This window comes from Conger conger, chromosome 1, assembly GCF_963514075.1.
Source record: "Conger conger chromosome 1, fConCon1.1, whole genome shotgun sequence".
Lineage (NCBI taxonomy): Eukaryota > Metazoa > Chordata > Actinopteri > Anguilliformes > Congridae > Conger > Conger conger.
Window position 1 is genome coordinate 16,777,357 of NC_083760.1, and position 24,906 is coordinate 16,802,262.

The 24,906-nt window shown below is 39.4% G+C and overlaps 1 protein-coding gene across 3 annotated transcripts in view; it reads left to right on the top strand.

The window, feature by feature from the left end:
* LOC133121768 (homeobox protein SIX6) overlaps nt 1-24,906 on the top strand; it is a 70,826-nt gene that overhangs the window by 21,525 nt on the left and 24,395 nt on the right. The window contains exon 6 of one of the 3 annotated variants that reach the window (XM_061231238.1): nt 3,392-6,042. The exons of the other annotated variants lie outside the window; for them this stretch is intronic. Coding sequence (XP_061087222.1) covers nt 3,392-3,427 — 36 coding nt within the window. The 3' untranslated portion in view covers nt 3,428-6,042. Of the gene's footprint in view, nt 1-3,391; nt 6,043-24,906 lie in introns of those variants that run through there. 3 annotated transcript variants of the gene reach the window in all.

The following is a 24,906-nucleotide window of genomic DNA, read 5'->3' on the forward strand; positions in this document are numbered from 1 at the left end:
GGCTGCAGAAAATTCCCTCTTTCAGTTGAGGAGATTATGCTTTCTGTTACATGTCTGTCTGGCAACTAAGCAATGATTTCATATAATTTGTGTTACCAAGAAAATATTCACAAATATTTACAATGTCCTGTATGACACTGAGATTGTCAATAAGGCCAATGTTAAAATTGTTTTAGAACAATTAATGTTAACTAAATAAAATATAGTTAACTAAAATGAAAATATTTTGTTAAATAAAATTTTAATATACTATGGCCAATAGTTATGAATAATGTCAAAAACATTTTCCTACTGAAACTGTAAGAATTACATTTGACAAGATGTTCACTTAACTCATTGCATCATGGCTTGATATATTCCACTGCGGGCATATAGAACTATATCCCATAAGTTTATTCGAATTAGAAAGGGGACCATTGTAAAGAAGATGAAAGGTTTAAAGACACTTGGTGAGCATACTAATCTCTTTACTTGGTAGTAGTGTGTGAAATTTCCTATCAGCCCGCCTTTAGGGGGCACTAGAGCAAACGTGCAGGTTTTCAAACAGTGCATCTTTGGCTGTGGCCAATGGAAATTCAAATACAGTGAGTATTTGGATAGTGACACATTTTTGTTCTTTTTCCCCTCTGTACTCCAGCAAACAAACAGTTGAAATAGAAAAATCACGATGTGGTTAAGGTATAGACTTTCAGCTTTAATTTGAGAGTTTCAGCTTTAATTTGCATCATTGTTTTATTTCAACTGTTTCCTTGCTGGAGTATAAAGTGAAAACAACACAACACAAAAACACTGTCCACATACTTACGGACTGCACTGTACATAAGCAAATGTTATTCCTTCAGTCAAACAACTTTGCCCCAAGAACCCACGGCGGCAGCCATTTAGATTTTCCACCACTGAAATATGGTTTAATGCAGATCTTTATTCTCATTCTGCTTTATTACTGTGAAATGAATGCTCTGTCGTCTGTGAAATAAAGCAAACCAAGGAGAAGGCAATGCTGCTAAACAAACAATACCACAAGCTTGCTTTGTCAGGAAGAATGAAACTTTATGTGGCAAAAGGAGCTTATTATGTAAAATCTCACCCAGTCTGCTGGATTGTAACAGAACACAACACATACATCTTTTCATCTTCTGCATTCCAAGCGGCAGCATCATCGGCGTGGCCTCCCTGTCTGCCTGCATTGTTCGGCCCATGTCATGCTCTGTTTCTCTCAGTGAAACCATTATGTCTGACTAATGCGACCACGCAGCAGCTAGCCCCAACCACCCTGGGGTCCTGGTATCTGATGTCACTGGGCTCTCTTCGAATTTACGTACGGTTTCAGATACGTTGAATCGCTTTTACTGGGGTCCTGTAAGGTGTCGCAGATCTGCCTGCTTTCAAACGCGGCGAGCACCTCCCCGTTCCGGCGAAGCCAACGCCGACTGCTCTTTCACACAAAAGGCACCAGAGATGAGCCCATGATGGCGTTTTATCAAGGCCGGCTCAAACTATGGCTTTGTCTCAATGAAAATATCATATTGTATGAAAATATGACCTTTAGAGGGAGCCTTTTTATTCTCTCTACTCCTTTTCTCTTCCCCTCCCTCCCTGCCTCTTGTGGCCCTAGGTTAGTTTGTCACTGCTTTTCACACTCGTTCACAATGACACAATGATGGGATTAAGCCAACAGAATTGAGCTATAGCAGGCAGAGATGACATCCGTCTACGCTCTCTCCCCCCCTCCCCCCCCCCCTTCTCCTCGAGGGAGTGTGACAAACCTTCGCCTGTGCGCTGCGCTTTACTCCATCCCTGCCACCGGAGCCCACCCGGCTCATTGTCCCACACCCCTCAGAAGCGTCTCGCTGCAAATGAAGGTGCCAAGTCAGATGGAAATGCTCATTAGTGTCAGACGCAACTTTCCCCATTAGCCCCAGTGCTGGCATCCCCTCCTCACTGTGTCCAGGTCACTGGTATTGACTGATTTAAATTTCTCCTGGTTTTGGGTTAAGTTTTCACTTACAGGAAGAGTCATGATAGCTGTTTATCAGGTGTGGGGCTGCCCAGTGTATGTGTGGGTATGGGTTTACATTCTGCCAACTCTCTTGCCCTTTATTTTGTCTCTCTCTCTCTCTCTCGCTCACTCTCCCTCTCTCTCTCTCGCCCTCCCTCACTCTCTCTCTCTCTCTCTCTCTCTCTCCAGCTAGATTTTTGAGATGGTAATTGAGTTTTGGGAAAAAGTTAAGCATTTCATTTTTTCATTTTAAATTGGAAATCAGGAATTGTCTTCTGTTCTGGTGATGTATGTGTTTGAGTACTTTTGTGAAGAGAACCCAAAACAATCCATCAGTGATAACCCTCCCTCTGTGATAGGGTAGTAACCCTGTGTCTTGCTGTTTGTAACTAACATTAACATTAGGTTGGGCATGATGGGTTTTTGTTGTGACTCCATTTCAGGGGCACTTAACTGAGCAGTTTATTCTTCTCTGGTGCAAGGTTACATCAGCCAGCCAACAGCTTCCTCATTGTTGCTCACTAAAGGACTTTTCATCTGCACACATAATATAAATAACACTTATATAATAACATGCTTGCATGACACACAACCACAACAAAAGCAGGTGAGGTTCGCCATCTTTGACCGCAGCAGGACCACAGGGGGGGTTTCATCTGAGGTCCTGATCTGAGGTCAGGCTGGAGAAGTCTGTGGTAATTGAGTATTCGGTGGTAATTTGGTAATTTGTCGCCATCTTCGTTCCTTGGGTGTCTTCCTCTTGGCTTTATACACTCAGTGACCACTTTATTAGGTAGGCCTGTACACCAGCTTGTTAATGCAAATATTTAAGCAGCCAATCATGTGGCAGCGACTAAATGCATACGAGCATTCCGACATGATCAAGAGGTTCAGCTGTTTTTCAGACCAAATGTCAGAATGGAGAAGAAATGTGATCTAAGTGATTTTAACCAGCGTGTAATGAGTGTTGGTGTCAGACAGGCGTGGTTCTCAGAAACTGCTGATCTCCTGGGATTTTAACACACAACATTCTCTATAGAGTTTACAGAGAATGATGCAAAAAAACTAAAAATATCCAGTGAGCAGCAGTTCTGTGGGCAAAAATGCCTAGTTAATGAGGAGAATGATCAGGCTGGTCAAAGCTGGCAGGAATGTGACAGGAATGCAAATAACCACATTACAACAGTGGTATTCAGAAGATCATCTTTGAACACACAACGCATCAAACCTCTAAGTGGATAGGCTACAGCACCAATAAGTCTAAAAAATAAGTCTATAAATACCTAATAAAGTGTTCACTGAGTGTACAGTGTGGTTCAGTGGAAGGGTTTGAGTCCCTCTGCATGCAGTCATTCTACCATGACTTCACCCAAACGATGCTTTCTTCCCCAGGACCCTATCATCCTCTTCTTCCGTGGTTTCAACTAAATGGGAACAAATGGGATGACGTCCACAAATCCACAGCTGTCACTTTTCTTCTGTAACCGTCGTCTGTTCATTGTCAATATCTGGTGCTATGAATGGTCCTATGGTGAAATAAGCGCACAGTTATGAGGGAACTCAATGAACTACTGGTATGATGAGTGCTTAAGTATGACCACAAGGTGATTTTTCTGTATTTCTTTTTATATAACCTTAATTTAACCAGACAAATTCGTATTCACAAGGACGGCCTGACAAGAGACAAATCTCATCCATATACTGAGCCATTGCTTGCATGCTTGCTTTAGAGAGGTTAGATGGTTTAGAGAAACGCACCAAAAGCACACCAGATACATGGGACCATTCACGTTGTTTTGATCTGATGTGAAGTCTCCAAAGCAGTGGAGCTGGCTGTAATGGTAAATGGTAAATGGTTGGCATTTATATAGCGCCTTTATCCAATGTGCTGTACAATTGATGCTTCTCATTCACCCATTCAAACACACACTCACACACCAATGGTGACTGGCTGCCATGCAAGACGCCGACCAGCTCGTCAGGAGCATTTGGGGATTGGGTGTCTTGCTCAATCGTTCACATAATGCAGAAATCCATGCAGATGGACAGTGATGTGCTCATTTTTCATGTGTAAATATGCAAGAGGCAACAGTTCCCTAATTCACTTTCTTGTTACTGTCACACATGGGAATTGTGGTATTTAGGGAGATCAAAGGCTAAATTTGCTGTATGGCAGGCAACGAGGTGAATGACTGAATAACTGTTTATTTTAATGTATTTCTTACCACTGGCTATCAGTCATTTTAATTGTATACACACAAACACACACACACACACACACTCTCAGCATAGCCTAATTTCCAATAATTATCTTATAAGTGTAAACGTATTTCTATAGATGTAGTCTAGAGATCCAAGAGAATTTAGATTCAGATTTAGCTTTAGACTTTAGAATCAATTTACAGTGAAGTTGGCAGTAATATTTAAGAACACAAAAAGGGCATTTAGGATCCAAGACCAACATTCCCTGATAACTACAAAAGAGTATCTTTCCTGACAGATCCTATCACCCCTCAGTTCCAATTCAGCTTCCTTTCTCTGTGGCTGCATCTGTATAGTGAGCGATAGGTCAAAGATCTCCCTGTATATCAGAACCATTCACACACAGCATCAAGCTTCTTCACTACACAATAACTGCTACATCTCAGGTACGAATGTGTCTCTGGAATGGATTCAAGCAATAAACTACGCAATGTTGGCAATGGTGATGACAGTAGCCCAGTTAATACTGCTGGCATCATTATGACGGTCTTGCTCAACATTATCACTATAGGTGTCAGGTGTCTGCCAATTTTAGGAAATAGCTTGGTCAAAAATTCAAATGACAAAATAGAATTATTTTTTAATTGAAATTGTTGGCTATCTTCTCCAGCTTAATTTTCAGGTTTTATTTGTGGTTAGTGGAAATAATTCCATTGAAATTAAAGAGCAGTCTTTGTTTAAAAAAAAAAGTATTTCAGTGTCAGTGCACGGTATGTTTTCAGTTGGCCCACAGAGTTTCCCTTTGCAATGAACAATTTAACAATGTGTTAAATGCCAGTTATAGGCATTTTGGAGTGCTTTAAATGATGAAAATACACATAGCCACTGTAAATAAGATGCAGTATGTACCAAACCTCAAAGTCAGGACTTCACAGCCACCTACAGGCTCATTTTCTTTTCCCAGTTTCCTTTGGTCCATGATCCAGCAGATCCAGCATATATACACAGCTGTGTCCATACTGTATAACACTATTACAATGTGCTTTGTGTGAAAAAACTTGAAAGTCACTGTATGGTACAGAGGAGCCGGGCAATCCTCAGTTTGATGATAAGCTGTTGTAGGACCCGTACAGTTCACTGTGCCTCTTCAGCATGAAAGAAAGAGTAATGTGACATTTAAAAATGGTTAAATAACTGTTATGATTTTGGTATAGGTGGGGAATAGACGGAAGAATATCTATAGAGCTTAAACTTTGTGCAGTGAGGCGTAAACTGAACTGGCAGGACAGCTTCAGTACAGCAGCCTTTCTTTTAAAGAGTTTTGAAAATGAATTATTGGTGCTAATGAGAAATGCATATTACTGTTATTGTATTAAAATATCATTCTCAGCAATCTCAGACCATACAGTAAATAGGGACTCAACCTACACCTTATATGACATTACTACAGTTCATGGCGAGCACCTAATGAGTCTAATAAGTTCCTGTATTAAAATGTACTGTATCAAAGTGTTCTATTTCAACACATTTGCCATGTATTTACATTGCATGGAATACTACAGAGTTAAAATCCAGTTTTCACAAAGTGCCACTGGCCTGCCTTTCTTGGTGATGTTTTGCATATCTAAGTTATGCATTTGATTACCGCTCAGTACTTTAATGTATTCTTTTACTAAAAGTGTTGTTGAATTTTAATGTCCTGTATTAGCCGAGGGAACTTTTGTTTAAAATTTCTGCCGATGTCCTCAGAAATTCATCTTTTAAAAACCATAAACAAAAGACTCATTTTCTGTGCGGTGTTAACACACATGGTAAGAATTCAAATAAAATCCAAATGAAAAGATGTGCTACTTTTCTTAATTGATTTCTGTCACATTCTGTGTCTCCTACAGTTTCTCTCAAATGGCTAAGTGGTGGATAAGGTAGTGAACTTTGAACCCATTTGGCTGCATTGTGTGTGTTTTTCTGTTAAATACTGGAGATAAAAGTAACTTTTCTCTTTTCTGCTGACACCCAAAGTTGACAAGTTTCCATTCAGTTAACACTGTGGTGCATCAAGGCCTCTGTGGTGCATCACAATTTGTGATTTCATCACCCAAAGGAAAGGAGGGCTCAGCCATTTAGAGATCCACATTCATCTCTATCTGGCGCACCCCGCTGGTCAGTCATGTTCCCCTTGGTGCCTACCTGTAGTCTGTGAAGAGACACAGCAGTGAAAACATCACCTATCCCCAGATCCATGGCTGTCTACACTCTCCCGAATCAACAGTAGGGTTCACAGCATAATTATTTCAACCGCACCTTTTTGCTTAGAGTCAGTCTGTAAATACCATAATGTCTACACTGAAAAAGCAGCTGATGAGAAAGATATGCTTTTGTAAACAGAGGCAAATTTCATCTGAAGTCCCAGTTCACAAATTTGAGGAAGACTATTTTGTCTACCGGTTGTGCATTTTCTCAACTCAGGCAGAACCTTCCAGCACCAGGATGTGGGTTAAGAAGCCATAGGGACTGAGAACAAAGGCCTGTTCAATGGGACATTCAGTGACTCAACAGGAACATTTCCCTTTTAAATTTGGAGGGAGGAGTGGGTCCCCTTTTAAAGGCAGGAAAACACTTCTCCATACAGTATATGTACTTACAATGTGTCGTTCTTCATCTCCACTGAAATCCTCAACTGGCAAAGGCAATATAAAATTAATGCACTCTTAACATAGATTGTGAGAAGTGAGATTGTGGATCAATGATTCCATCACTTCAGAATTCAGAACTGATGATACATGAAAATTTCAGCAATTTCAGAACGAGGAACTTCAGAAATCTATTTCTGCACTAAATTGAACTCACAGCATGTATGGTTTCATGTGAAATATGGCTAAGAAGGATTTGTGTCAAAGTGTTACCATGGAAATAATGGTCCTACAATTTGAGGGCTGGAGGTCTATAAAATTTATAAATTGCATACTTTTTTCTCCTTCAAAAGCATGTACACTGGAAGAGTGTGAATGATCATTTTTAATATGACATATTTTGCAATATTAATATTTGAACTTGTTTGTATTCAAAAAGATAGGGTCTCTGTTTTCAAAAGGTAGCTTAGTGGAATGTGGATGTCATCCACCAAACATGTCTGCTTTTTGCTGAAAGCCCTTGATGTCTTTATTCTAAACTTGAATTTATGGTTCCCTTTTATGTCGATTGGCACATTTTAATGATGCACCTTGCATTTCTTTCCTTCTTAGTGACATTCCAAGCACAGGTGTGACCCTCTTTTAATGGCCACTGCTATTGTACTTTAAAATAATTTACTGCAGGTTAATCTTTATGAATATAATAGAAATTATATTCACAGCAGCAACACCTCACTAGTTTTAGTTTGGGTTTCATATGGAAACCTAGATGAGAATACACGTATTGAGAATATACGTATTGCCTTCTTTTTCCTTTGTTAGACAGAAACTGACAGGTGTATAAACCTGCCAAAGACTTAATTATTAATAAGTGAACTAGAAATATTGTGTATCACTTACATTGAGTATTTCTGACACTGTAACTGTGTTATTGAAGTTTACATGTAAACACCTGCAATTATTTTTTGTTAGGACTCTCTTACAAAGGAAATTGTGTTCATAATGTACCATGTGTACTGGGTTCTACTGTATGGAGACCTGATACTATTAAGAGATTATACATTTTACACAACTATATTATCCCTCAGGGTTAGTAGAGGTTGTATTATATATGTTATATTACCCACCAAATGCCAGATATAGATACATGTATAGGTATTACATTTTCATAGTGGGAAATGAGATTGCAGCTTATTTGTCCAAACAAAATTCAATTAAAAATAAACAACACAATATCTCTAAAAGGTTGGTTTATTGAACAGAAACGGTCGCTCTCTAACAAACAGGCTTTGAAAATATATTCTATTGTCCATTCATATTTCCATGCAGACTATAAGACTTATCAGGAAGAGATGCACGGCGGAGACCCCATAGCCTTTGCATTATTGTTGAATATAAAAATCGAAATCGAGCCAACAAGGAAATAAATAACAGACTGCCTTAAGACTGGCACAAAGAGCCTTCCTGTCCTTGTGGGCATTCGATTTGATTTCAAATTCATTTTCCTTACAATCTTAACATAAATACAATTATCTTTGGATCCCTATCACAACTAGCCAAGGCAGGCATTGAATGTACTCTAACTGTGTACAACATCTATTTACAAGATGGCTGGCTAGTTAGACGTAGTCAACAGTTTTAAGGCAATGTCTGCAGTCTGTGTATTAGATCTTTTTATATAATTCTATCTATAATTCTGCATAGATAAATTCAGAATTAAAATAGAGATTTTTGCTGTGGGTAGTGCTGGCAGTAACATCAATAGCTAAATGAACAGATTGTTGTATAGCTAGAATAATTATGTTGTGTATAAATTGCTAACAAATAAAAAGAATTCCGCATGCTACTATGATGCATTATAGTGAGCCCATGAGAATTTTTTCCCCCCACAAATGGATATGATTTTGATTCATAAGAACCTATTATTTTGCACCTATAATGCATACTTTTTTGTATGTGTTTTGCTTTGTACCTAAATGGATATTCATCACTAGCAGTACCATTCAGAGAGCTTACCCTATGTAGTGACTTTCATTACAGATTTTTGTAAAATCCACATTCCACCAGGCTGATGTTGTGGAATTAACAATAGCAGGTTGCCCATTGAGAAAAAATATGTGAATGAAAATTGCTTTCTCTGCCTTCTTTTGGAGCATGCATTACATCATCTAGCTGTTTTAATCATGCATACTGGCCATATGAACTTTTTTTTTTTAAAGAAATTGCACAAGGGACACTCTAATTCTGGGTCCCATGCACCTGTGAATACATTAAGACCTGCTTGACTAATTAGGAGCACTCTAGCGATACAATTTATACTAAGCAAAATTCAATGTCTGACAAATAAATAAATAAATAAATAAACAAACAGAAGGTAAGAAAGACATTTAACAGCAGGATATGGAAACATATATATTAAACATCCTATGAGCCACGCCATATGTCCTGTTAGTAAATAGGAAACACCCTGAAAAGATACTAAAGACACTATTGCTGGCCAAAGTCTTGCTTTTCTGTTGAATTTAACTGCCTAATTATTTTGTAAACATTTAGCGTTTAGATTTATTGTAGGATTCCATTTATTCCATTTTCAAGTGCGTGTTTTTTAAAAGTTTATGGGCGCAGTTTTCTGAAGTCGTCCTTAACTGTGATTTTGCGATTGTACTTTTTTTGTACATTTTATACATTTGAATGACATTGAACATGTTTCTTGAAACCATTACTGGAAAATCCAATTGAAGAAAGGTTGATGGTATGCCTAGTACACATTCTATTTCTTGACAAGGGGGAGTTCCTCTAAAAGTTTTCATTCATGTTCTTCAGAGCATGGCAAGCCTCAAGTTGTCCCCCATTGTCTGTTTCAAGAAACCTCTGAGGAAATAGTTACTTGGGTGGTCTAACCCGCCTCTGTTGCCAACAATACAAGGTCCCTTAATTATGAGTTATATAGACATTTCTCTACTCGATAGTGCTTGATTTACGACTCTCAGTTCAACCGCTTGCAATTAACGTTAAAACGGACAAAAAGGGCTGCTTCGATGGAAGTAAGCAGGTTTCCTTTTTACATATTTTACGCGAAATGGTATAGGCCTAATGAATACTATAACGACTGAGGTAAGTAAATCATTAATATTATTTAGCATTCTCGGTAAAACAATTTTAAATTAAGCATGCATAATTGAAAATTTCAGAGTAATATTTCTACTTTCAGAAAGTGTATTCCGCTTAATTGTAGTAGCCGTAAGATATATTCTATTAGATTCAGCACTTTGTAAAGCATAATCATGCAATTAATTCATGAACTTCTCAAACCCGCTTCAATAGTGCTCTTAGCCCACTGTACAAAGTGGCCTGCTTCTTGGATTAGGCTCTAGACTGGCTACTTTGTGGTAAACGGAATTGTTTAAGATAAATTCGGTGACGTTTAAATGTTGCCTATTTGTTAGTCTATCGCTAAAACATAGCATAGCATATCAGTAAACCAAAAAGTTCTAAGCACATCTCTGATTAACAATTTTCACATACCCTACTTATTCCATTATGGCACATGGGCTAATTGCTGATTCTACAGTATTGCATAATGGCGACGAAAAATATTTCGAATGAAATCGCATATCCTGCTGAAAGTTGAAAATAATTGATCGAGACTGTAGGAAATAAGCCAAAGTTAAAAAATAAAAAATATGCGAACATAGTCGTCGGTGTAATAGCTAGCCGAAATAGTATCCAAATTAACTGCAAAATACGCATTGCGTAACACATCAGGCTATAATTCAATCCTACATTTGTTTTGTCTCGTAGAGTCGATGAGCCTGTAGCCTATTAAAGACGATAATTTCGCTAGCCTATTAGCCAATTAAAATCGTAGTAGGCTAACGTAGCCTGCTTGTCATTTAAAAAAAAAAGATATATTTTTTTTTTTAAACAAAATTCTTCATAAGATATAAGATGTAATTACCTGATTTCTTTATATTGTAGATGTAATGACATGAAATAGCCTAGAAATGTGATCTTAAACAGACGTAAACCGGATTTCCAGAACAGCACACACTGTTACAGTGGCTTTGTAGACTATTAGCCCTTTTAATAGGCCTACAAATCAAAATTCTGTTACTGTTGCTGGACAATTATGAAATGTTCTTATACACACGTAAGTTAGGTATAGCCGACACCCCACTGGTTTTGTGTGTTTAAAGAAGCGCAGCTTGTAGGTTATATGTTTATGGTATAAGATTTGCATGTCCTACCTCTACCAATCCAGGTCTTTTGAACGTACAATTAACTGGACAATATTCCACAGCGGCTCTCGCGAAAATCCAACTCCGTATCATACACGAATGGCTACAAATTGCTGTTAACAGAATCGTTTTTTCACCCTTTCGGCCAGCTAAACAGATGTATTACGGGTGATGCTTATCGCACCCATCATAGCATTTTGTACCAGAAATTTGGCTACCCATCACTTTCTGTTAGAAGAAATGTCCATTGATATCTGTTCATTTATAAGGCACTTCTTCAAAAACTACCACCATATCTTTCATTGCTTCCAGACTGGAGAAGTACACGTTCTCAGGATTGGTTGTCCCTTGGTTCCTATAGGGTAAAGTCAAATGAATGAAAAAATAAAAATAAATAAAAACTCTGTGCCCCAGATAGCCTGCTTGGAACGCCTTACAACAAACCCTGAAACTAAATGGGCCTATTTTAGTGTCCGTAAATGCATTTAAAGCGATGATAAATAATTTGGTTTGCCTGACTTGGTTTGCCTGACAGTTTTACGCTATTTTAATTCATTTGATTTATTTTTCACTATGTCTTTTAAGTTGGTATTTTAAATTCAAATTGTATTGTTTCCTTCTGAATCCTATTTGTTTATTTTGCTTGTTACCTAATTTTTCTTTGAAATGGTTGTTGTATTTATGTTTAGGGTCACTTGCAAAAGAGGGCATCTGTTCTCAGTGTGTCTCCGGGTTTAAATTATGGAACGTGAACGAATAACACGTGCCAAGTTAATTGTGGCAATGTCTGGGCAGCGATATGGAAGTGGATTTCAGGTTTGGTCTTTCCAAACCATTTTAAATATTTGGTTTCAGCATCAGCCGGGCCCATTGAAAGATTTGGTTTCACTGGACACGGCGGGTGGACTTGAACTGCGCGTTATGAATTCTATGGATCCCTGCTATTTGTCAATGCAAAAAGGCCGCACGTTAATACTAACTATTTAAATACAAATTGGCACAGTGCAGACACAAAGTAACAATTTCCCTCCCACTGAAAATGTATTGGAAACTGTGTTTATAAAAAACACTACTGTGTTCACTTAGCATACATCACACACACTTATAAGATTGTGTGTGTGATGTATGCTATTAGGTTAGCTATTACGAGAGCGCACAGAAACTAAATGATGAGCGAGGGTTCTCTTTTTTGTTAATATATTTTGCTACAAGTCCAACTGTAGACTGTAAGCTACTTTAAGTAATTGCCTTAGGTAACAACACGCCGCATGCTAGAAGACCTTGACATAATTAAAAAGAATGGGCTACTGAACTTTTTTTAACTGTAGTTGATACGTTCACTACTGCTAACTGTAAAAGATCATGATCAAAACGTAATATGTGTACTCGAGTCAGTACAACGTCGGAGAAGACAGTCATGGGACAGTCGACGAACACAATTTCAATGGTGGTGTATTTCAACACCACACCGCCCTTAGCCTAGGGGAGACCTCAATTTCAGCACTTCATATAAACGTCATTTCAACACTAGTGCAGCCCTTTAAGTCTTAGGTAATAGTATGTATACCTTTTATCTTCTTGCATTAATGTAGAAAAAACTCACAAAGACAACCTCTCACTTTGTGACAACCAACCCTGATATGGGGCTGGTTGTGACAAAAAGAGTTTTCAGTAAAACATTTTCTTTTTAAACATTCATAAATATTGTAGTCACTAAATAATACAAAATTAGGCTATAGATTTGACATGAAAAAATTACATGTGACAACCAACCCCAAAGTAAATGTGACAACCGTGCATTTTGCTAGAATTGTAGCAAGTGATCACATGTTGAAGCCTAACAAAATAAAAACCTATATAAATGATGACCATCCCTTCACAGTTTTTAGTGTTGATAATTGTTTGAATATGAATTAATAGCATAGAAGTATAGAAGAAAAACATCAATGAGTTGAAATTGTACTTTTTGACTTTGAAAACATTAAACCACATGTGTGGCATATTCATGAAATGACCCCAAAACTGAATATTTTGATACCAAAGTCTTCGTACAGCACCTTCTAGGGAGCAAGATATAAGCAGTGTGACAACCAACCCATGTGACAACCATCTCTGGTCTCCCCTACTATTTATGGAATTTTGTTCGAAAAAACTAGCAACACGTTGCGTGAGGTACTGTGGGATCAGCTACATAACATTTTTCCAAAAATAGAATCCCAATTAAAACCAAGCTAAATAGTTTTGTTTTGCTATATTTTATCTGCCAGTTAAGCTCAGGAGACGTTGAAAGTAAGTTAAGGATAGTACGAAAGAAATATTTGTCTAATAGGCATTTGAGCACCAGAAGAGATTTTCTGTTAAGGTCATGCACTGTTGCATGGTGTTTGGTGACCTTGTCAAATGCAATCACTGCGTTCATATACAACACTTTAGTTTTCCTCTGGGCTCAAGACATAATCTCTTTAATTGGTCTCGGCTTGGTGTCTTGATTTTGAAAGAGATTTTGAGAACATCTGGAGACAGCAATTACACTCATTGCCCGCTTAAAACACATAAAATAGGCCCTGGACTATGTTGTGGAAACTCATTACAACTTGTAACATTACAAGGCTGTCAACACAAAGCCTTTTGTGACTTTTGTCCAAGGTGTTGATTGAAACTGTTTAAAGGTACTGTTTTTTATGGACCTTATGAACTATCCTCCATTAAACCATTGTTGCTTGTGAAGAGGTAAGCCACTCAAGAGAAGTTTTCATTGCTTTTATATGAGGTTCAGCAGAGCTGCAGAAAAATATGCTAAAAATGGCAACTTTATGTTCAGCTTATGTGAATTGAAATGTTACCCTTGAGTGCTTTATAGCAGGACTGTGTAATTCATTTCATAAGAGTACTAGGCAAATGGATAATGTGTTTCCAGGTACACATGCAGTACAGGATCAGCAACATAAAATTATGAAATGCAGAATAATATAGCTACTCATGTAATTAACCCTTAAAACACTAAATGCTACATTATGCCCTTGAAGCTGTGTTTTTTAGCATCCCAACCTGGCCTCAAAATCCAATCCAAGCAATTAACTTACTTGCTCATTAGCTAACACTATGAGGTTCTCAGGAACTGTTGATAAACACAGTTAAATGCAAAAGTACTGGGACACTGACATAGTTTTTGTTGTTTTGGCTCTGTACTCCAGCAAATTGGATTTGAAATTAAACAATACATACTCTCAGCTGTAATTTAAGGGTATTTGCATGCATATTGGGTGATCCATGCAGGAATTACAGCCCTTTTTATACATAGTCCTCCATTTTATGGGAGCAAATGTAATTGGAGACTTGACTGCTCAGCTGTTTCTTGGCCAACCGTGTGGCTTTGCAACATTAGATCATAACTAAAAAAAAAGGTCTCCATCTGAAGTGTGGAATTTGCATTTGAAGTATCTTGCTGTTCTCTGTTAATATGAGGACCCAATAAGCATCAATGCCAATAAAGCAGGCCACCTCTTTCCTGATATACATTGATTACAGGAATAGCCAAAACATTGCATTCACAAAATGAACCGATACAATGTTTGTACTCAAGAATGCACTCAGCAATAGCAAACAACCTGGCAGGTCATTGAAGACCACTTTTGTGAATGACCAAAGAATCTGACGTCTCTCACTTGCTGAAGACGAGACTGTAACAAGCGAAAGCAGAATCCCCAAGAAACAAACAGGAACTGAAGATGGCTGCAGCACAGGCCTGACAGAGCATCGCTAGGGAAAATCTGGTGATGTCAATCAGTTTTCAGGCCTTCCTCAAATGCAAAGGATTTTCAACAGAGTACTATATATGATGACTTTAATTGAAATGATGTTAATTTGTCCAATTACTTTTGCTCCAGGAAACCGGGGAGCTATGTATACAAAGCATATGGACATTAATACCCTAAAATTAAGGCTGACAGTCTGCAGTCTATCGTCATATTGATTGTTTTATTTCAAGTCCGTTGCGCTGAGGTACAGAGGCAAAACCACAAAAATGGTGTCACTCTCCCAATAGTTTTACACGTAATTGTATAAAACGTAATTTATGGTTTCAGCATGTCACAAATTAATTTACATGTGATGTTATTAAGTTGATACACATTTTTGAAACATGTTTGCAAATACATTGCTAACAAATACAAATCAGAGGGTTACATTTTACCTTTGAGTGATTAGATTTTCCCATTGGCGAATGGCTCTTTTCAAATAAGGATTGATTTGGAATTTCTCTAAAACTGTACTGTACTTCCTGCCAAACTGCCATCACTTGAAGGAGATTGGAGTGGGGGCCAAAGAGAAATGGAATGCATTTAGAGTGGAGGTGAATAAAAAAAAAGGAAACGGGAGGGTCACGAGGGTGTTCGACAAAATCACCTCTGGGCTTGGTGTGTATTGAAGTTGTGACCTAGCACTGACTCCTTGCTCACAAATCATTTGTTTATGCTGAATATTATGAGGAATGCTGTTGAATACCACAGATCTCCCCCATCTGAATTACTGAATGCCTGTCACTGTTCATTTTTGACCTCCCACGCAAACCAATTCTCTGCCCCTCCTCTAAACACACACACACACACACACACACACACACAGACACACACACACACACACACCACCCCTAAAGTTCAATTTAACATCTATCTTGTCGTGTACGGAGCATGTGCGCGTTTCCTCTTTTATTTGTGGAACACTTAAAAACAGGCAGAGGGGTTTCGAGTATGTTAAATATTTGGCCCTCTTCGCAGCGGGAATGCTTTCTGATTACCAGGTGACAAAAGTATAGCCTTAACAAGCCCAAATTTAAAAAGAACATAATTTTCATTATGCAGTCAATCACAATTACAAGCAAATGTTTTCTCTGCCGAGCCTGCCCCCTTTTCAGGGCTTTGTCTGCCGCTCCTTTGTGGGCTGGGAGAAAGGCGCAGCGGTCAATAGGCTGCCGAGTGGTGTGTACGGCCCAGGCCTCTGTCCTTAGGTCCGGTGCATAATGTGCTTTGTCAGGAGAGCAGCCATACATCCTGAGCAGATTTGTTGAATTAAAGAGCGCAGCGGGAGATTGGAAACTTGTTGCTAGGTGACTGACAACCGCTGCCTGTCAGTTTTCTGTGCCTAAGGTTAGCACTTCTTTCTGCGTCCCCGTTCACCCTCCTCCTCTCCCCGCGTCTCGTCTCCCCTTCCTCTCTCTTCATTATGAGATGTCGGGTGGGAGATCACAAGAGCGGGGATGCGCTCTGCCTCCGCTGAACGTCAAAACTGAACAACACTTGGGTTTTTTCAATCTTCGCTATAGGGTTTTTTTCCCTGAATTCCTATCCATAGGTTTCTTAGGTAGTCTAGATAGGGAGCATGGGGTTCTGACTCTGTATGTGTAGGGGTGCCGTTTCCCATTGGTTGGGAAGGTGCACAGTTGCAGTATTGTGGTGATGCAGACATTGCTCGGGGTGAGCTCCGACAGACATGTGTGCTTAACAGCCACGTCTGTGTTTCCTGTATAGTGTTCTGTGGCCACACAGGCCTTTGTGCTCCCATTGTATATCAAGGCCAAGGCCAATCCCAGTCCCATTATACACTCATTGAGCACTTTATTAGGAACACCTGTACACCTATTATTCATGTGATTATCTAATCAGCCAATCATGTGGCAGCAGTTCAATGCATAAAATCAGGCAGATACGGGTCAGGACCTTCAGTTAATGGTTCATCAACCATCAGGATGGGGGGAAAAATGTGGTCTAAGTGACTTTGACCATGGAATGATTGTTGGTGCCAGACAGGGTGGTTTGAGTATCTCAGAAACTGCTGATCTCCTGGGATTTTCATCCATAACAGTCTCTAGAGTTTGCAGAGAATTGCAGGCTTTTCTCAAGGGCCCAACAGCTGTGATTACACTGGGGCTTGAGCCATGAACCTTCTGGGCCACAGTTAAGAAACCTAGCCACTAGGCTATTGGCTTACTTTGGTGGAATTTTCGCCCAGTCTTTGCAGAATTGCTTTAATTAAGACAAATTAGTAGGTTTTTGAGCATGAACTGCTTGCTTCTGGTTCTGCCACAACAAGTCAATTGGATTCAAGTAAAGGCTTTGACTATGCCACTCCATGCTCTTGGACCACAGTGAGAGTCATTATCTTCAAATAAAGAACACTTGGAACAGTGGTGAATCATCCCAGGAGTGGTCAGCCCGCCAAAGGTTCTCTAAGGGTGCAGCAACAACTCATCCATGAAGCCACAAGAGATCTTAGAAGAACATCCAAAGAACAGCAGGCCTCTCTAGCCTCAGCTTAGGCCAAGGTTCATGACTCTACAATAAGAGGGTCACAGGAACCACTGCCAACCAAGAGAAACATCAATGCTTGTCTCAAATTTGAGGATCATCCCAAAGCCTTTTTAACAGAAACTGAGATGGAGCTTTGCCACATAAACAACATATTTTTCTATGTCCTGATAATTTCTACAGTGCCTAACATGCCTCTTTGTTTCAAAGGGAGTTTGTTTTTTCCCTCATGTGCTATTTGGGGGCTCATGTGCTTTTTTTCTTCCCCCCCTGTTACTCTGTAAAGTGTATTTGTGACAGTCTTATGTGAAAAGCACTATACAAATAAACCTGAATTCACCTGAATAATGTTGGATAGATAAGTTCAAAGTGGAACTCTTAGAGGACATGGGTCCCATAATGTCTGATCTAAAGCAAATACAGTATTTTGCAGTAATAACATCATATGAACACTCAAAAATGGTGTTGGTAGTGTGATGACATCAGGATGCTTTGCTGCCTCGGGATCTTGACATTCTTAAAGGAACCATGAATTCTAATCTGTACAAGAAAATTCTTAAAGAGAATGACCACTTGTCTGTCTGAGCTGAAGCTAAAGTTTAATTGGGTTATTCAGCAAGACAATGATCCAAAACACACCTGAATGGCTGAGAAAAAACAAAATTAAAGTTTAGGCTCAGTCAAAGTCCTTGCCAGCGCCTAAAATGAGCCGTTCAAGCTTATCAAACTGAATTAGAACTGACTTTTCAAAGAAGAGTGGTCTGATGTGTTAATGAGTTAAATTGACTGAAATCTTATCTACCTTATTTTAAAAAAGGCCTGTAGTGTAAAAAGTAAACTTTTTGTGGCAATGTAATTTCCAGCAGTTCAGTAGTGTTCAGTAGACACTAAAGGTCCAGCTGGGCAGTAATATTAACAGGAGAAGACCTGGAAGAGGAAGATGAGGCAGAAAATGAATATCTTGTGGTATCTAGCAAAATAAACCATCATAAAACTTCACCACAACTACAGGAAGAACTCAACTCGAGAGAAACCAGTTTCCCTGACTATCGTGAAACAGCACCTTAGGTTTGCTGGTTTTCTATCTGCGAAAGAGCCGTCTAGTGTTGATGGTGCATGGCCCACTGGAGTCTTTTCTTCTTGTTGCTGGCACATAGCAAAGGCTTTTTTCGCAGTTCTGTACACATCCTTTTAGACCAGAAGATCGTAGATGCCATTTTATTATTGTATTTCAGAATTTTCAAAGGAAACCACACCACACTGCTAATGAATTTGAACACGTCATAATGACTCAGTATTTATTTACCTTTTGGCCAATCAATTTTCCACTAAAGTGTATTGTGCTGTTGCTGGTGAAAATCACACCAGCAGTTTGCTCTGTTCTGAGTTCTTGGTCAAGGTCCAAGTGCATCTCTTCCCCCCGCTGGGTCATTAATTGTGCAAATATTAATGAAGGGGGTTTGCTGCCAACTAACATGAAATGGCTTGCAGTAATTAGAGCAGGCTTTGGCTCCCATTATAGAGCACCTGGGAGACACAGACAGACACGTTGAAAAAGGCACATTGTAATGAGACTTGATTGAATGCTGGAGAAAACGAAGGAAAACAAAAATATTTCCTCAACGAAAATAGTGAGAAGATCAACTTTTATTTGGAACGTTTTGACAAAGTTGTCATAAAAGGAAGCTTTTCATAATGTAAGATACATAAACCTACCTGCCTTTATCCAAAGCACTGTACAATTGATGCTTCTCATTCACCCATTCATACACACACTCGCTCGTCAACGGCAATAGGCTGCCATGCAAGGCAGCAACCAGCTCGTCAGGAGCATTTGGGGGTTAGGTGTCTTGCTCAGGGACACTTCAACACACTCAGGTGGGATCAAACCGGCAATGCTTTGACTGCCAGATGACAGCTCTTACTGCCTGAGCTATCCTTGTACACTTAAATCCGTCCTTGTACATAAGAATCCGACAGACAAAATTATAAAAACAGCTCATTCTTGGAAAATGGCCACATATTGTCTTATCCAAAAGGTTATGTTTATTATTTTTATATATTTATTTAAAAATGAGACTACAGTAGCAGAAGACTTCATAAGTCTAATAAATACCTAATGAAGTGCTCCCGGAGTGTATACTCTTTCTCAAACCAAGCCTTCTAAAAGTATGGCATGCAACTTACTTAACTGGATAACCAGTTATGGTATGTTTTGAAATATCGTATGAATGAGATTTTCAGTGCTCATGGTTGAAATACTATTGTGAGAAGGTGCTAGTTTCTGGTGTAAGCCTTTTGTGGTAGTATGTGGCCTGTGCCCACTGCAGTGTAGTTGGGCAGATGTGCTCATTAAATCAAGGCCCAGTCGTCCTTTCGCCAGTGCGTCCTGCTAACTCTGCGGCCCACTGACTCATCTTGTCACTCCTCGTTATGGCGCTGAAGTGAGGCACTGCACTGTGGAGGACTCGGAGAGGGGGAATCAATGTCTGTGAGCCAGCGGGCGAGAGGAGGAACGAGCAGGAATGAGAGACCTGGAAGAGAAGCCCTGACCCAGACATGGTCACAACAGTTATCCCTTTTGCCCTCATTGACACCACAAGTGCTGAATTTCACCCTATTTCTCTCACCCTGCCCTGCCCTGGCCTGGCCTGCTCACTGTGTGTCCCATCAATAGGACGCTGTCAAAGCTCTATGGAAGAAGGGAAATGCTCCTGCTCAATATTTAATGATGTGTAGAGACCTTATGGCAGTGCCTTGCCATAGCTGTATAAATATTAATGAATATATATGATATTAATATATCTAGCTTATTTAAAAAAGCTGGTGGCATCCATTAAGTCAGGGAGCATCTGGGAGGTTAAATTAATTTGACGTGCCAATGAGCATCAGCCAAACCACAGGGTCACTTATCAGACAGTTGACAGCAGTCTAAACAGCTTAAGGAAGTGCTTCTCCTGTTTGCTCTTTGCAGTGGAGAGGCCTGGGTCTGGTTTCATCCCAGGTCCTCAATATGTTAATCAGCCTACAACCTCTATAAAGGTTTCATTTTCATATTGCTGTCAGTTTCATTTATGTGCTACCAGTGCTGAATATAGACTTGGTGACCACTTCATTAGGTATTTATTAGACATTTTTCTCTGCTTCAGTAGGCCGTCCACCAATCAATGGTCAGATTTCCAAGCCTCTCCTACAGCTCAAGTTGAATTTTCATTACAATACCAACAGATTTCTTTTCATAACTGAAGAAACTACCAGTACATACCTGGACCCATGTAAAGATTCCAGTTCTTTCTTCTGCTGTGCATTAGCAAAAGGCCAAAGGAAGCCTACTAAGTGTTTCTTTCTAGTCAAGTACTGAGGATGGAAAGTGCATTGTGAATATAGTCGACCATCAACTCCCTGCGTGGGAACCTAAAGATTTAGCTAGACAGCTTGTCTTGAGCTGTATTAAAATAGAGAGAGAGGTCATTTTGAAGTATTATTATTTTTTGCTCAGAATCTCAGCGATAATTCAGTTCCCCCATCAACCACCAACTGGCTTTCAGTGCTGAATGTTTTTGTGAAGATAATATGTTCTTTGCACTGTCCATGTGCTGAGACTTGAGGTCTAACCTCCCCATGAAATACTGCTGTACATGTATCTTGAATGACAAAAACATGTTGCAGCGAAAATTATATTATATATTTTCTTTCATTTTCTTTCATTTTAATTTAGTGTCCCTTATGTTAAAAGAAATACTGTATATAACAACATTTAATGCAGGGTTTGAGGAAGTTAAGTTTAGGTTCTGCACTCAAATACTCTCATGATCTACCATACGCTTCAGCTCCAAACAACAGATACCCCTGAGTCTGACCCTGGGACAGAGGGTTGCAAGAATGCTGGGCAACTTTAATTTGACTTCATTAAGCATGTTGTCATTAAGCAACTGTAAGGCAATTATGGGCTTGCAGCCAATGAAACTCATGCCAAAAACTGTATTTTCCTATTAGCTTACCTTCTAGCTCCCATAGTACTGTAAACATCATTAGCCTAGACCCTGGGCTGTGCAGACTCCTGGGGTCTCTTAAAGTACTGTAGGGGGTCCCTGGCCAGACTTCATATGCAACGACTATTTATAGATTTGGGATTAAAAAAATAATTGTTTTTCACTTGGGGGTCCCCAGGATACCTTTGAGCCAAGGTAGGAGTCTCTGGATCTAAACCGGTTGAAGCCCCCTTGCCTAGACAATGGAGACGTGTGTCTAAACCTTTTTTTTCTTTTCTTTTTTTAACCACATCTTCACCTGCACGTTTTTCCAGAGAAAAACATTGATCTTAATCTGATGTTCACTTCCCCCTTTGCACTTTCCTTCACTGCCTATCAGAGGGACTATTTCTGGGCTGGCAATTTTCTGGACCGAGCGGGTCATGTAACAATAGCGGGGTTACTGTTTTTCTTTCAGTCTCATCACAGTCACGTATTGACATAAAAGAAAAAATACATCACAGCGAACGGTGCATTTCTGTTCTTGGGATGGGAAAGAATTGGTTTTTGCTGCATCTTTTTGTTAGAAAATCGCTTTTTGCCGATGAATCAAAATCGCTGGGAGTTTATATAAGCTACAGTAGCATAAGCAAGGGACAGCATGATGGAGGAAGTGAGATTCTCCCCCTGTCAGTCACAATCAGAGAACAATGAAAACTCAGGTACAATTCAGACTGCTGTTGCCATGTCGTTATTGCACTTAACAGCAAAGTAAAAAAATAAAACCTGGAGATGCATCCATCCTGGGACATTCCACATAAGATGTGTTTGGACCTTGTAGTGTATGAACCATCTTCCCTTTATGTTCTTCTGTGCTGCTGACACTGTACTGTGTTCAGGTCTGGAATTCGGCTCACCGCTGTGTCGCAGCCCACTTCTCACGCTGTTTCTGTCTTGTTTTGAGTAGCAGTGTTAATTAATGAAGCACAGCAGGATTCACTCAGTGCCAGGTCGGACACCTCTTCGCTAGACTCAAATGCCAGAGCCTGCATATCTGCTCCGGGAGCATCCTTTAAGCTTGCTTCTACACTACCAGCTAACTAACTGATGGGAAAAGTTCAAAGTTCAAATCACTGCCAAAACCAAACATCAATCTCGATAAATAACTTTTTACTTACTTTTTTGTTAAATAAGACCAAAATATTGCCAATAAGGTGAGATATTTTGACTTATTTCAAGCTCTGCCATTAGGGTAAACAAACTGTAACTTAAAACAAGCTAATGTTTTCTACTTGAGAGAAAAAAAAGATTTAGAAGTTAAAGTTTCATTACAAGACTAACTATACATGTTACAACAGACTATTTTGTAGTGATTTTAATCAAGACTGTTATACTTTATTTATCCACATACTAATGGCTGTTGAGAGGTGCAATGGTTTAGGATGCTTTACTTTGTGAATGTTTGTTGTGTCTACTAGTGAACAGACTTTTAGTGTCCATCGGCATGTCAACATGCCCGCGTGTATCTATCTGTGAGGATCATCTGCCATTCAACCTCAAATGCCAACATGCTGGCCCACATATAGTTAAAAGTAAAGTAAAGTCTGAGTTTCCTTCAGTGGCTCAGGCGGTGAGAGCAGTCGTCTGGCATGCCGGTTTCATTCCGCCCTGGGTGTGTCAAAGTGTCCCTGAACAAGAAATCTCCTGACGAGTTGGTTGGTGCCTTGCATGGCAGCCAATCACCATTGGTGTGTGAGTGTGTGTATGAATGGGTGAATGAGAAGCGTCAATTGTACAGCGCTTTGGATAAGGGCCTATGTAAATGCCAACCAGAGCAGTGGTTATTGATTGGCTGAAGGTAAAGCAGGGCAGAAGCATATAGACTTGTTGGGTAGCTGATTGGATTAGTGGCTGCATCCTCCCCTGCCACCATACAGCTCAGCTCACAAAGGGACTTTTGGATGTTGAGAGCTCATAAGAGGTTCAGCTTAAGAAGGCATTAGTCCTTAGGTTTTCCCTCGCTGTGAGTGATGAACAGTAGGGGTAAAGCAAAGCAGTTCGTTTTTTAAGGCAGAGCAGACATTTTGTGGTGAGTAGAGCAGTGAGTCCTGTACTCATGATGGGACTTGTAGTCATTGCATATACATACATGTCTGGTCTGCTGATAAAGCTGTAGTAAACGTTTAGTATGTTTTCGGCTTGGACAAATTCAAATCTATAAACGGTGGCTCACTCACTAAGGGGATATGCAGACACAAGTCCAAAATTATGCACTCTCTTAGATATCAATTGCACAATCTTGCTAGGAAGTGTGTGGTTGGTAGCGGGCTAATGATAAATGGTTGGCATTTATATAGCGCCTTTATCCAAAGCGCTGTACAATTTATGCTTCTCATTCACTCATTCATACAGACACTCACACACCAACAGCGATTGGCTGCCATGCAAGGCACCGATCAGCTTGTCAGGAGCATTTGGGGGTTGGGTGTCTTGCTCAGGGACACTTCGACACAGCCCGGGCAGGGGATCGAACCAGCAGCCCTCCGACTGCCAAACGACTGCTCTTACTGCCTGAGCCATGTCGCCCCCTACTACTACTTGTACATTTGCTTAGAGCCATGGCATGGAGTTCTTCGCATAAGGCAAATGTATGTAGTCTATTGCATGTTCACTGCTGCCGTTTAAAATGAGATCTGGATAATTTAACATTTCAATTTATTTAAAATGCTGACCTATATGCAGCAGTCACAAACAGTTAAAAATGTCTTATCTGGCATTTACTAGTGGTTGCTAGCAATCTATTTTTAGCTATCACTAACAATTAATCAATTATTAGTTTTATTGTTCTCTTTTTTCCTAATGTTTTTTCCTCTGCTTTGAATCATTGCATTGTTCATCAGAATCACAGCTAATAGTCTAAACAGTCCCTTGTAAGGTGAAAAATAAAAATGCTGTCATTGAATGATAATGAAATGAAAATCTCCATTTTTTCAAATTGTGGTGTGTTGTTTGCTGTGTTTACATGGATAGACCAATATATATTTAGGCCACTGTAGTTAAACTGAGACGTGTCACACGTTACTGTGATTTTGCTAAGCGGCACCCAATTCCAGATTAAAGATCATCTGACAGTAATTTGAAGTCTATTTCACCCATATATACATTCAAAATGCAATGTACAGGGTGATGGATGTACTTTGTCTCTGAAGTGGCTTGCAGCTTCATTATTTAAATGATCAATTTGTCCCTTGTTTCTACACAAAAGCCTTCAACAAAAGGGCTCTCATCACGTCACCCAAATAGAAAATATGGTCTGCAAATCAATACACAAACGGTGTTTTTAAAATAGCGCAAAATTCAGCTTTAAGAGGTCAACTTCTGACACAAAAAATGCACAAAAAAACTCGATTTCACAAGTGCTCTAATTTAATCATTTTTGCAAGATTAACATCTGCTCTCCACTAGTTGTCAGCGATACTAGGATACTAGTTGGATTCCTTATAGCAAGAGTTCAATACATCGATTTCCAACGTATTGGATTTTCTGTTTTAAATGTCAGTTTAA